The sequence below is a fragment of the Salvia hispanica genome, chromosome 3, assembly GCF_029641045.1.
Source record: "Salvia hispanica isolate PSC_SH4W2 chromosome 3, Shi_PSC_v1, whole genome shotgun sequence".
Taxonomy (NCBI): Eukaryota; Viridiplantae; Streptophyta; class Magnoliopsida; order Lamiales; family Lamiaceae; genus Salvia; species Salvia hispanica.
Window position 1 is genome coordinate 37,889,492 of NC_142694.1, and position 13,861 is coordinate 37,903,352.

At 35.1% G+C, this 13,861-nt stretch overlaps 1 protein-coding gene and 1 long non-coding RNA gene across 6 annotated transcripts; both read left to right on the forward strand.

Moving 5' to 3' along the window:
* The first annotated feature begins 3,924 nt into the window (after positions 1-3,924).
* LOC148930666 (uncharacterized) lies at positions 3,925-6,668 on the forward strand. 3 transcript variants are annotated; one of them, XR_016136491.1, is made up of 3 exons: positions 3,925-4,174; positions 5,813-6,238; positions 6,404-6,668. It is a non-coding gene; the product is annotated as an uncharacterized LOC148930666 (long non-coding RNA). The 3 variants fall into 3 exon arrangements; XR_016136490.1 differs by having other exon boundaries at positions 6,008-6,238; XR_016136492.1 differs by lacking the exon at positions 3,925-4,174 and having other exon boundaries at positions 4,181-5,884; positions 6,008-6,238.
* A 4,325-nt stretch (positions 6,669-10,993) lies between these two features.
* LOC125215702 (RNI-like superfamily protein) lies at positions 10,994-13,267 on the forward strand. 3 transcript variants are annotated; one of them, XM_048117207.2, is made up of 3 exons: positions 10,994-11,159; positions 11,432-11,502; positions 11,613-13,267. In XM_048117207.2, exon 3 carries the CDS (start codon positions 11,650-11,652, stop codon positions 13,054-13,056), a length of 1,407 nt encoding a protein of 468 aa, XP_047973164.1. In that variant the 5' UTR covers positions 10,994-11,159; positions 11,432-11,502; positions 11,613-11,649; the 3' UTR covers positions 13,057-13,267. The 3 variants fall into 3 exon arrangements, with proteins under 3 accessions (XP_047973164.1, XP_088922730.1, XP_047973163.1); XM_048117206.2 differs by having other exon boundaries at positions 10,995-11,159; positions 11,432-11,531; XM_089066604.1 differs by lacking the exon at positions 11,432-11,502.
* Positions 13,268-13,861: the final 594 nt, after the last annotated feature.

A 13,861-nucleotide genomic window follows, 5' to 3' on the forward strand; every position in this document is an offset into this window, starting at 1 on the left:
AGTAGAAGATCTAGAGCATGAAGATGAAAAAGAATTTATGCAGGGTGAGAAGAAAACTGTACCAGAAAAATTGTTTAATGGCTGAGAGTGACTGACAGAGGTGGAGTTGCTAGCCAAAGAAGTGGAGTTATGGAGGTGTTGGCTCTGCAAAAGACTGATAAGCTGTTGATATTGATCAATACTTGGGAGATTCACAACAGCAGATGCAGCAGATGAAGACAAGGGCAAAGGAGAAGCAGATACTGTCTCCTCCACAAAATTAACAGATTTATGTTGATTAGAGGCTGCATTTCCAGAATGAGCAGTAGCTTGAGGTGCCTTTCCTCTGCCTTTGCCAAAACCCGGAGGAAAACCATGTAGGAGAAAACATTTCTCCACAGGATGATTAGTCTTACCACAATGAGAACAGTGGAATTTATTCATGCCTCGGCCATAAGAAGAAGTAGCATTAGCAAACGGCTGCTCACTAGGAACAGGAACAACATGAGCAGGAGTAGATATATGAGAGGAGAAGCTTGTACCATCAATGTGTCGTTGCCTCTCTTTCTGAATGACCAGAGCAAAGACCTTAGACAAAGAGGGAAGAGGAACCATAGATAAGATGTGAGATCGAATCTGAGAAAAAGATGGATTTAATCCAATGAGAAATTGCATGGTGCAGTCATGCTCTTGATGCTCATGCCACCGTGTAGCGCTACCACAATTACAACGACCACAGGTGCACCATGAGATCGGCTGAGTACTTTTGAACTCATCCCAAACAATCCTTAGATTTGTAAAATAACCATTGACATCAGAGGTGCCTTGAGAGAGAGACATCAGCTGTTGTTTCAACTGATAGATCCGAGCAGAATCACCGGTAGAAAATCGATCATTCAGATCTGACCAGATTGAATAAGCATCATCGAGGTACATAACACTCGAGCATATTTGAGGAGAAACAGAGTTGCGTATCCAAGAGATTACCATGCTATTGCAGCGAATCCATGGCTGATAGAGAAGATCTTCACGGCCAGGACGCAAAATCGAACCATCAACAAACACTAGCTTGTTTTTGGCAAGGAGAGCAGTGGTGAAAGATCGACTCCAAGCAGGATAATTAGAACCATTGAGCTGATGCGGAACAAGGATAGCTCCCGGGCTATCACTTGGATGAAGATAGTACGGACTAGATGTGTCCTCAGCTGGTGGAGGACGACCACGATCGCCGCGATTGTTCATCGGAGATCGGGAAGAAGATCGGAAAAATAGAGATGAAAAGGAAAATCAAAGAAAATCAGAGATAAATCGCGGAATAATTTTCACTGATACCATAACAAGACTATGAATTAAGCTCCATGAAGTGGAGATCGAGAGATAGAGAAGACGAAAATTTGGGAGAAAAGAATATTATTTTCTGATATATTTTCAAGACAGAGAAAACCATCACCTTATATACTAAGGGTGTATGGTGTAGGTACATCAAGAGCATATAATAAAAACTCCCAAAAATGAGTAACAAATGAAACCTAATTAAGTGACAGTTGGCTCAAGTATCAGAAAGTATATGACTCTATATTTTTCATGCCTTATTCTAATAAAATAATTAATAATATATAATATACTAATATTTAAATAATTATTATATATATATATATTAATAAAATTAAAATATTGCATTATTTTTTATAAGCACGGTAATTAAATAATGCTAGTATCCACATTTTTGAAAATATAAAAAAAATTATCATACAATAATTTAATTTTATTTGTAATTTTACAAATATTATTGTTATATAACTACAAATAAAATAAAAGTCAAATTAAATCAAATTAATGAATCATACTAAATGACAATTATTTTTAATATTTTACACATTTTCAATTTACTTGGACTATTAGTAAAACATTAATTAAATCAAACAAACTGCAAACACGTGTTAAAATACTACGGAGTATTTAAGTTTACAATTAAAAGAAAGAAATAAAATAATTTTGTATTAAAAAATTCCCTAGATTTACTCAAACGAAATTACGGTGGTGCGCCGCTTTCTTCTTCGTCTTTTTGAACTTCTGCAATTTTTCTACCTTTTCCAGTTTTCTCATTATGCTTTTTCTCTTTGCTGAAACTATTTCACCTCTCCCCTAATCTTTTTTCTTCAAATTATCTTCCTCATTTCTCTTCCGTGGACACGAACAAGCCGAAGCGTGGGGTCGGAACTGATGCAGCGCTGGGTCGACGGCTGATTTCGTGAGGTTGTCGGAGGTATTGACGGACCGCCGGTGGGGTCGGCCGATCCCGCCCGACCCCACCTGGGTCTGTCATTGGTGGTAGAGTGCCAACAATAGTTTCATGACCAATGGATGTCACTACAACACGAGTTATGAGTTACTTTCTCATCGATGACATCTATTTGAAATGACCAATGTTTATCAAAATCATGGGTCTAATTTAACATCTAACATAATCTAAAGTGTCATTTGGAGAAAAGACATTTTTGTCATTTTTGGAGGAAAAATGTGAAGCTATTTTGTTTACCTTTTGGTCATTTTAAGAAATGACAACCATTGGATAAAAAAGAGACAGATATTATTGAACAAAAAGTTGGTCTAATGAAACAGTGGCTTCTCAAATAAGATAAAACACCTATACATACACACACCTTTAATTGAATCTGCATTTTTATTGATTGATTTACTGAGAATTTTATTTTTGATTGCAGCATAGCAAGCATAGCAAGAACCTTGAAGCCAAATTCAGTTATCACAAAGAACTCAAATTAAGAAATTTCGGAAGCCAAATTCAGTCAGATAAAAACATTCTTGAAGCCAAAACATGAAATAGTACATAACTAAAATCAAAGTCTAAACTTGAGCAAGGAAAGGAAATCCCCATTTTGGTTCTTCAGAAGAGACGATGAGGACGTCGCACCAGAGGAGGTGCTAGTCAAAACGATGACTTCCTCCTTCGCATTGGAGCCATCGACTGTCCAACAACGAGTAGAAGAGCTTCCACGAGCAGTGAACAAGGAAACCGATTCCGAGCGGCAAAAATGAGAGAACAAGGAATCCAAATCATCTTTGGCCCACCAGAAAGGGCCGTTGTGTAATCAATTTATAATAGTACATCTTTCTTGATTAAATACAGTTTTTAATTTGAATTTTTAATTTATTGAACTTTGTATAATATATTTTTAAATTATTTTTTTATAAGTAATTAATTCTATATATATATATATATATATATATATATATATATAGTTAGAATTGAGTTGACTTTGATTTACTATGTGTTAGTTTCTTGATGTTAGATCGTATACTTGGTGTTACTTCTACTTCTCTTGAATTGTTTTATATTTACTCACATTTCTATTCTTTTTTACTTCTCAAAATTTTGAAATATATTTTTATTGAATTCAAATGTGGCTAAACCAAGTAATTATGAAACACCAATAAATAATGATATAAAGTGAAACTAAATTAATATTATTATCAAACAAAGAATAATATTGCATAATATTAATTGTTGAAATTACTTATAAATATATATTTATATTCAAGATATATAATTAATAAATATATTTATATTTAAATTACTAGAAGTACACATAGTTATAATTGAGTTGATTTTGTTAATCGAAACTGGTGAACTATTTATGTAATAACCCAAAACCTTATAAGTTTAGAAATTAGAGATTAGATAGTTAATTAGTGGTTTTATATATGTATATGCTTTTATTAGTTTTATGTTATAGAAATATAGGAAATAGAAATAGGAAAAATTAGAATTAAGAAAAAGAATGAGATAAAGATGAAAATTATAAAATAAGAAAAGAAGAAAGAAAAAGAATAGAGATTGATGAGTAATAGAGGAAACATGTCTTGTTTAGGAAAAATAGGGGAAAAGAAAGGAGTTAAGTTTTTGAAAATAAATCAATTTTTTTTTAAAAATTCATCCTTCTCTTCTTTCTTTCGTTCTCTCTCTTTGCGCATACTCCCTCCTTCACAGTAAGGGATTTCACAGCTCTCGTACTCCCTCCGATCAGCCACTGCAAATATTTCGGCCACTCCACCGTGAAACATGCAAAACACACCACCAATCCAAGCTCTCAATCTCCCCTAGTTTTTCTCAATTTTTGGAGCTGAGGTTGCAAATCCATCTCCACTTAGCTTTGTAAATTAGTTGAAATTAGAGGTTAGACTCTTCCATAACCTTCTTAATCTTGTTTCTAAGCATAGGAATGATGTTAATTTGATGTGATTCTTGTTGTGGGAGTCGAAATTAGGGTTCTTGAATTGGGGATTTTGGTGCTTTGATGCTTTTGTGTAAATTGGCAATGGAATTATGCAATTGGAAGTATGTTATGACATTTAAGCATGAAAATATAACACCCCACTTTTTCGAACCCTAATTTTAGAGCCAAAAATTTAATTCCCTAATTTATGACTTAGGAGTTGAGAATTAATTGAGGAACGAAATTATGACCGAGTCGAGTTTAGGGTTGCGTAGGAAGTTTGAAAAGTCAAACTTGTTGATTATATGACGTGGCATGCGAATATTTGAATTTAAGAAATTATGTGATGAATTATGTGTTTGTGGGTGAGTGAGATTATCAGGATATTTCTCCATAACCTTATTTTCTTGAATTTTCGAAAACCCCTCATCTTATTGGAGAAAATTCTATTTTTCCGGATTTAATTTAATTCTTGGGATATTTATCCAAATTAATTCCAAAACCCAATTATTTCCTATTTTAATGAGAAAAATCGGCCCCCACTTGTTCTAGGTGATTTTCGAAAATCACCTATATTTGGGAAGGAAAGAATTTATTTTATTTTTAATTGATCCCTTATTGATTTCTTTCCATACCTCAAATTAAATATTCTAGCAAATCTTACCATACCTCAAGGAGATCTTGTCATATCTTATTTTAGTTAATAGTAAAAATCCATTCCTTATTTAAAAGGCCTATTACACGCCTAATTCCTTTCTCCAATGGGAGATTTTTATTTTTATTTTTGCTCTGTGATATTTTATTCTACTCCGTAAAATATACCAAAACAAAACCTTGGCTAATTAAAAGCCATATATTTCGAAAATCTCCATGTTTGAGCCCTAGATCTTTTTCTTCTTCTCTACTCCAAAATATTGTTTTATTTAATTGTGGAGAATAAAAATATTTCCAAATATTCTATTTAATTACCTAAAGATCTTATTGAACCCTATAAATAAGAGCAAAACCTAACCCTAACCCTCAAAATTTTCGCCCCCCACCCATTATTTTCGTTCCCTCCCTCTTTTTCACTCTCACTCAATTTTCTTCTACCTTTCTCCAATAATCCTTCATCCTTTGAGAAGAATTAGAGTTTGAGCCTCAAGATTTTTGAAGAACCAACTCTCTACTTTGTTTCTACTATTCGTTTTTCTCCAAAAAGGTATTCTTATATTAATTCTTCTTCATCTAACCGATTAATCGGTATTCTTGAACCCTCATGCATCTTGATCGAGTGAAAGTGGGATAAAGGGGATATGGAATATATGTGCGCATGTGTGCGCATGTGTGTGCGCGTCGTGCGTGTGTGTGCGCGTCGTGCGTGTGTGTGTGTGTGTTGCGTGTGTGTGTGTTGTGTGTGTATGTTGGCAAAATACTCTTGTGTGACATATGTTGATGATAGATCTAGAGTTAAGATGCGAATGAAATTATGTGATGAATATGGCTTGATTTTGATTGGTAATATTAAGATAAATCGATGGGAAAAGGGAAACGTGAGGCATGCGTGATTTAGGAATTTATGTTAGGACTAATACATGGTATGTACATGTGCGGAAAAGAAAAAGGTGAAACCTCAGTTGCGAAGCAGGATAATAAAGGGAAAGAACATACTTGAAATCTAAGCAGTCGAGGTGGGCTTTATTCTTAAACTCTCTTATTTCTTGCAAAAATATTGATTGGTGTTATAAGGGTGGTTTGAAACGTTATGCCATGCCTGTGATTGTTTTTGATGATATTGTGTGCCTGATGTCTAGTTTGTGAGTACGCTCCATTAGGCTACCGGCTATGGATATGTATAAACGAATTCAGGTCTGAGTACGGGCTGCAAACCCTACCAGGCTGTGTACACGGTGGGATCGGGAGTCGTCCTTGCTAGTCGGCCGGTCTCGTGGGAGAAAAGTGTGGCCACACTTTCGTCGCACCATGGAAGGATTGTGATTGTGATTGTGATAATTGATGAGAAAAGTGGGGGAGTTGTTTGACTGGTCAGTCTAAGAAATTATTTTTGTGATACTCGTGATATTCTTTTATAACTGCTTAAAACTCGAGTTCACTATGGTAAGGGTGGCATAACTTATTAAATGTTTTGGCAATGAGTTCACTGGGTATTTCAAAATACTCAGCCCTGCATGTGTTTTCCTTATGTGCAGGTTGAATGGCGACGAGCGTTGGCGGGTGTTGAGCAAACTTAATTAATAAGATGGATATTTTGAACTTCGAGTGTAGTCGTGTCTCCATACATGGCTTCACTTTCTCTTGGATGCTTCTGCTAAATTTTGAAACTCATTTTTATCACTTAGTCGTTTTGAACCTATTTCTTTTTGGATTAGAAGACTGAGACATATTGTGTTTTGTTGAATTCATTCCAACCCTTGACTTTGATCGCCATTTATGCTATCTGCTCTTCATTGATTATTCTTGATCAAACCGTTGACTTATTGCTTTGTTAGCTTGTTATATACATAGGTCAAATCTCTTTAAATGAAACCCTAGCCTTGCTCTCGTTGTATTTATGTTGTCTAGGTAGCGACCGTCGAATTTATTATACCCTAGGAGGGCGGGTCGTTACAGAAAATGATGGAAAAATCTGAGTTTGAGGGTAGTATGTGACCTTAAGCTCTTGATGGTGATTTTAAAGTTACATTCTTGATGGTTTTGATATTGTATAAAGTTGGGGCTGCCTTGTGGTGAAGTTTGATGTTGATTTTTGTTCCAAATTCAAGCTGAAATTTTTTAAAAAGGATTCGGTGAAAGAGGTTTAGTTTTTGGTTGTTATAAAAAGGTTTACAATTGAAGTTTTAGTTTCAAGATGTGAATATTTTGTGTTAACTTCAAAATAAAGTGGCTGTCCCATATTTGTAAAATTAATTAGGTTTGAATAGCATTATCGAATTTCTTAGCTTCTTTTTGGTATGAATGAAGTTAGAAATGTTTTAACTTGTATATATGTTTTATTTGGCTTGGTTGTGATGAAGGAAAGAATATGGAAAGTGAAATAGATAAATGTGATAATTTGGTTTCTTGTGTTTATTTATAAATTGTACTATATTTGATTGTTTGAAAAATTAGGTAAACCGAGTGCAAGCACAAGCGATAGGGGAAAGGGGCACATCCATGGTTGACTAAGAAAGTAATAGCATTTTTGTGACGTGTACATGTAGTGTACGCGTGTTCTAGAGTTTAATCCCTTAAACTTCGATGCATATTGCTACGTTTTTATATGTTTTATTTGCTTGTGCTATAGAGATTAAATATGATTGTGTGAATGGTATAACTTAATGACATAAACGAGATATGGAAAGGTAAGATGTGAGAATTATGTTTTAAAATTGTGAATTGGTGATATATGATATGCAAAGTGATTTAAATAGTTATATGTGACGAATAATGTGAAAGTTTATATGAAATAGTTGCGTTATGCCCCATTGCTTGAGTGAATCACATAGTATAGTTGGCATGCCATAGGACAACAGTACTACACACATGTTTGATCATTCATCTTCCGGATAACCAAAGTGATGATCCATATGATATGTTGATAGTTGATATGAGCTCTATACGGGTAATATATGACAGATGCCTTATGATAGGCTATACGAAAGATATACAACATCTGATAGTATTTCACCCAGATGTATACATGACAGAGGCCCTCATCGGGCTACTTATAGTGTCCGTGTACTCGTGTCTATCGCTAAGCATAATTTTGGGGCTGAATGTGATATGAATGTGATATCTGATTGAGAAATAATGTTTTGTGCCTTGGATATCTAAATATTTTTCTTAAAGCATATGTTGTTGACAACTGACATGATGATATGCCATTTTGTGGCATATGATTTTGATTAACAGGTGGTAAATGGTTGCTATTGAAAGTATCATGTGACTAATATATTATGTTGTTGCATAGTTGATCTAAATAGTTCAGGAGATATTATATAAAGTGTTGGTAAACGATATCAGTTTATGAATTGAAAAATGAACAGGTATTGAGTAGTATTCCAAGTTATAATTTGATTTCTGTGTTAGTGATATCGATTGAAGTATGTCGAGATTGATTTCCGGAATGCGTTTACACTACGAGCTTGTCGAAGCTCAACCCCCCCCCTTTATTCTCCCTCTTGCAGAGTATAAAAGCGAGTGGACTCACTTGTTGGCAGCTACACGTGTCGAGTCACTACCCTCCCTTTTGCTGGTACAGTTGGAGTTCTCACGTGGCATGCTTAGACTAACTTTTGATTGTATATAGTTGGTTTGGAGATATAAGGTTATGTAACCTTCTTTTGCTAATGGGGTTGTAAATAATTATCGAAACAGGTTATCGTATTTTGTTAGGTACAGTAGTAAAAGTTGTGTTAGTATTTATAGCTTAATCTTTTAGTAGTATTGTGCCTTAGAGGTTTGCAAAAAGAAAAAAAAAATTGTACAGGTTAAATAGACAGGTATTAGTTTAATCTTTTAGTAGTATTGTGCCTTAGAGGTTTGCAAAAAGAAAAAAAAAAGTTATACAGGATAAATAGACATGTATTAGTTTGTCGATCGTACCGAGACGTGACACCATTTATTCGGTTAAAACTAACCGAGTAAGGGGTGTTACAATTTATTCCTTCAAATAGTTTTTTTAAATTCTTTTGTAAATAGTAGTATTCCATTTTTCTTTATTTGTATGTCTTATTATATTTCATCCACACATCTCCTCTTTTGTTATTTCTTTTATTTTATACTATACTCATATCAAATATTAAAATAGTATACAATCGTCTCCTAAAATATGAATGTTTCATTAAGAGTGGGTTGAGAGAAGTACAATTGTACAGATATTTTTTGTTGTTGTTGTTTATAATATCACAAATACTTATTTTAATTAGTTTTTATCTGTAAATATATTTTTATACTTATTTACTCTATATATTTTTTATTTTAAGTTAATATATCTTCATTATTTAAAAATCTTTTATTCTGTGCATAGCATATGTGTTAACACTAATTGAATAAAAATAAATCATCTTGCACAGAAACATGAGTTTGCAGAATGACATGGACCAACCATTTTACGCTCCCGAGGGACAGTTCATAAGCATGAAAAGATTTGGGCTTATGTGGGTCCGAAAATGTGCTCGCCTACATCAAGTATGTACATGTGCACTATATTGCACAACACAATAATTGAAAACGAGGAGAGAACATCGCTAATTAGGAAAATGAACCCACAGACAATACTCCGATCTCCTCATCCAAAAGTGTAGTTGATACGTGATCAAATCATCTACACCTGACTCCAACAATATTTAATAGAAGTATGAGCATATGTCGGTGTCTCAACTAATAATTATCATTTTCTAATGTAATTTTCTGAATACTTAGGGGTGTTCGGTTTGCAAGATTGTATCCGAGATTAAATTAGTAGTGTGTTTGGTTCATAAGATTTAGTCCTCTAACTCAATCCTAGATGGATAATCATGAGATAATTAGTCATAGCTAACCCCCTACCTATGACTAAAATAATCTCACAATTCAACCATATATGGTATCTTAGTACTCCCTCCGTACCACTTTAAAAGTCCCGATTTACTACTTTCGGGTGTCCCACTTTAAAAGTACCGGTTAAGCCATTCCATTTTTGTACAAAACAATTACCCTTCACTTTCCACTTAACTAACAATTAATTACCCTTCATTTAAATTATCCAAGGGTAGAATTAACACTTCATTATAAGAGGATAAAATTTGAATAAAACATGGCCAAAAAGTGGATCCCAAAGTCCATTATCACACTCATTTTCTACAAACTCCAACACTTTTTTAAAACTCCCACCCAATTCAACCGAGACTCCTAAAATGGGACGAGGATTTTTATCTTGGAAACCGAACACTACCTTAATGTTCTGCCTTCTTTTTACGAATTCAGTTTGAGATTTAGAATTGATGTAATTTAAAAACATTTAATGAGTTTCTATTTCTTTGAACGAATTAAAAAGAATAAAGTATGATTTATGTAGTTATGTAAATAGTGGAAGTACAATAATAGGTGATAAATATTTATGAATATTAACGAAGGTTTGTGTTAAAATGACTAACACCTCTTAAAGTGACACCACATATCCAACAATATTATAAATGCTATGCAACAATTTATAGATTATTATATAACGTGTTGGATATTGCTGGCCGGGAAAAAATTGTTGTATACAGTGTTGTATATTGCTGGCCGAGATTTTTGTACTTGAGCATTTTTTTTATTGCCACATGACAACTTATTATTCGTTCACGTGTACAAATGATTGGCTAGGAATCATGGGCGAATGTACATGTATTGGAAGAGGGACAATTGCCCCACCTCATGTTTTCCATCCCATGTATTTATATACCTATTTTAAATTAATTTCTTTTAATCTTCTACTAAATGCCTCTCTTCAAAAGTGTAAAATTCTTTCATATGTAAATTTGCCCCCTATCCTACAAGTTCCGTCCCTGCTAGGAATGATGGTATGTTATTATTTTAAGATATGTTGTCATTTTATCGCGCACCTTGTTAACGAATTAAAACAATAAAATTATGAGTTACTCGGTAAGTTCAGAAATAAGCAAGTGATAAAGGTTAAAGAAGTGAAATAATTTAAAACATGCAATCATACCGTCTTGCAAATTTCCGACCTTGTCCGGGGCACCAAAATATCTAGCAATCATTTTCACTCAAACAAGTACATACACTCCATAATCTAATTGAGTGGACCCACTTAAATTTATCCAATTCCCATTTTTGCCGTCGCCTGTGTTTCTCGCCCAATTCTCTCTCTCTTTTGCGATCCTTATCTCTGGCGCTAACTTTGCCTTTACTCCTGTAATTTCTTCTTTCTTCTTCTCGTTTATTTATTGCGGCGGAGCATTTGATTTCCAACACTATTTGGTAGGTCGGCAACCCTGATTTATTTGTTTAATTTGATCTCTTATGATAGTCATTTACATAGATGAATGCTTGATTTCCTTATTCTTCTAATCTGAGTTTCGAAGGAGATGTTGCAGTCCGTTTAATTTCTAGCTCGCCAGAATCGTCCTCTCTCATATATTGGTCATCGTCATCATCTTCCATTTGCATTTTCACAGGATGCGAGTTTTCTGCCTGATTCATGAATTTCTATTTGCTTTAGCTTTCTAATTTGAGGAATCTTCTGTTTGCAGCATGTGATTTATGCACAGAGGAAGAATTCTGCTTGATCTATTATTCTAGTTCTATCAACAAATTTATAAAGGTCGATTTAGTGAATGGTTGCTTAAAATCGTAAGAATCAATATCAGTTTTGTGTTTCTCCTCCGATAATTTATTCCTTTTTATTTATTTATTTTCGCAATCTGTTGTTAGCTTGCTCATGAGATGATACCCTAGAAATCCAGTATCCATGGATGATTTACCAGACCTTGTAGCTTGGGACATATTGGAGAGGCTAAACACAACGGTGGATAAAAGTGCTATATCTCTAACATGTAAGCGCCTCCACAAATTGGACAATGTGCAACGGAAATCTATCCGCGTTGGCTGTGGCTTGCGTCCTGCCAATGAGGCATTGGTTTCTCTCTGCAACCGGTTTCAGAATTTGGAAAAGGTTGAAATCTCTTACTCGGGTTGGATGTCCAAGTTAGGGAAACAGTTGGATGATCGAGGTCTTTATAATCTCTCCATTAGCTGTCCTCGTCTCGCTGATCTTACCTTAAGTTATTGCACTTTTATCACTGATGCTGGTTTGACTCACTTGGCTTCCTGCTCTAATATCTCTGCCTTGAAGTTGGTCTTCACTCCGAGAATCAGTGGATGTGGGATATTATCGGTGGTAGTGGGATGTAAGAAGCTCGCATTGCTGCACCTCATTCGTTGTCTCAATATCACCAGAATGGAATGGCTGGAGTATCTTGGCAAGCTTGAGACGCTTGAAGATCTTTGCATCAAGAATTGCAGGGCGATTGGAGAAGGCGATCTCATTAGATTAGGGCAAACTTGGCAAAGATTGAAACGGTTGCAATTTGAGGTGGATGCAAATTATCGTTACATGAAAGTTTATGACAGGCTAGCAGTGGATCAGTGGCAGAAGCAGTCGGTTCCATGTGACAAGATGACTGAACTTATATTGGTGAACGGCATCATCAGCCCTGGGAGAGGTCTTGCCTGCGTCTTGGGGAAATGCCGGAACTTGGAAAAGATTCACTTAGACATGTGTGTCGGGGTGAGGGATTCCGACATTATAGGTTTGGCTCGCAACTCAGGGAGCAGCCTCCGGTCCATCTCACTCCGAGTGCCATCAGATTTCTCACTCCCTCTCCTGATGACCAATTCCATAAGGCTAACAGACAAATGCCTGGAAGCATTGGCTCAGAACTGCTCGCGCCTTGAGTCCGTGAGATTATCTTTCTCCGATGGTGACTTCCCCTCCATTTCCTCGTTCTCTCTGCAGGGGATCCTCACGGTGGTGCTCACGTGCCCGATGAGGGAGCTTGCTCTGGATCACGTGTACTCGTTTGATGACGTGGGGATGCAAGCTCTTTGCAGTGCAGAGCATCTTGAAATGGTGGAGCTGACAAGGTGCCAGGAGATTACAGATGAGGGGCTGGAGCTTGCAGCAAAGTTTCCTCAGCTGCGAGTCTTGAAGCTCAGCAAATGCCTTGGGGTAAGCGACGACGGGTTGAAGCCGTTCGTGGGGTCGGGTAAGTTGAAGGTTTTGGCTGTGGATGATTGTCCACAGATATCTCATAGGGGCGTTGAAGGAGCTGCTGATTCGGTTTCTTTTAAGCGGGATCTCTCGTGGATGTATTAGTTCTAGTTTAGGATGAAATTATCTCTTTTCATCTTCTTCAATTCTGCTTTACATATAGGAGTATGTTGTAGTATCTATTAATTTTTCCCATCTGCATAGATAAGTTTTTCTTGCAAGCTGATGAAAATGTATGGGAGAACTCCAAATTTGGATGATTGTTGAAGTGGAAAATACTGGAAGTGTGGAATCAAACATGTGTACTTTTTTACAACTATCGCACTAAATTGTCCTTTTAAAATATTTTCATTGATCTATTTTGAGTTTTGAAGCATGCACTCACTGAAACTTAACACAATAAATTTCATACTTTTTGAGTTCTTTTAGTTGGACAAACTCCATTTATGAATGATTCAATTTATTTTCTGGGACTAACAGGTCTAATCATTAAATCCTTTTAAATTGTTGGGCGATCTCTGTCGATATCGCGATTTTGAGTGAAAGATAGAGTCACAATTTATCATAAAAAAATAAGTATGCCGGTGATTAATACAGAAAGATAAATAAAATGTATAATAGGAGTAATAATACTTTTGACATGCTTGTAAAATAAAATAAAGAGGCATAAAAAAAGATTGCTATGAAAAGGTAAAATTATCGGAATATCAATGGAAGTTGATCAAATTCTTGTCAACTCCGTGACTTTAAAATATGAGTAGTTAATTATGTTAAACTTTGTTATTTTTTTCAATTCTCACGTTGATTGTGTAAATTGTGAAGCCGAAATCTATGCTTTTTTTGTGCATATTTATACATCACTCAAAAACCTATGAATTTTAGTTTAAATAATAAATATAAAATTAAACAT

Excerpts from the sequence above, each read along its gene's own strand:
- LOC125215702 (XM_048117207.2), top strand. The coding sequence starts at position 11,650 with ATGGATGATTTACCAGACCTTGTAGCTTGGGACATATTGGAGAGGCTA.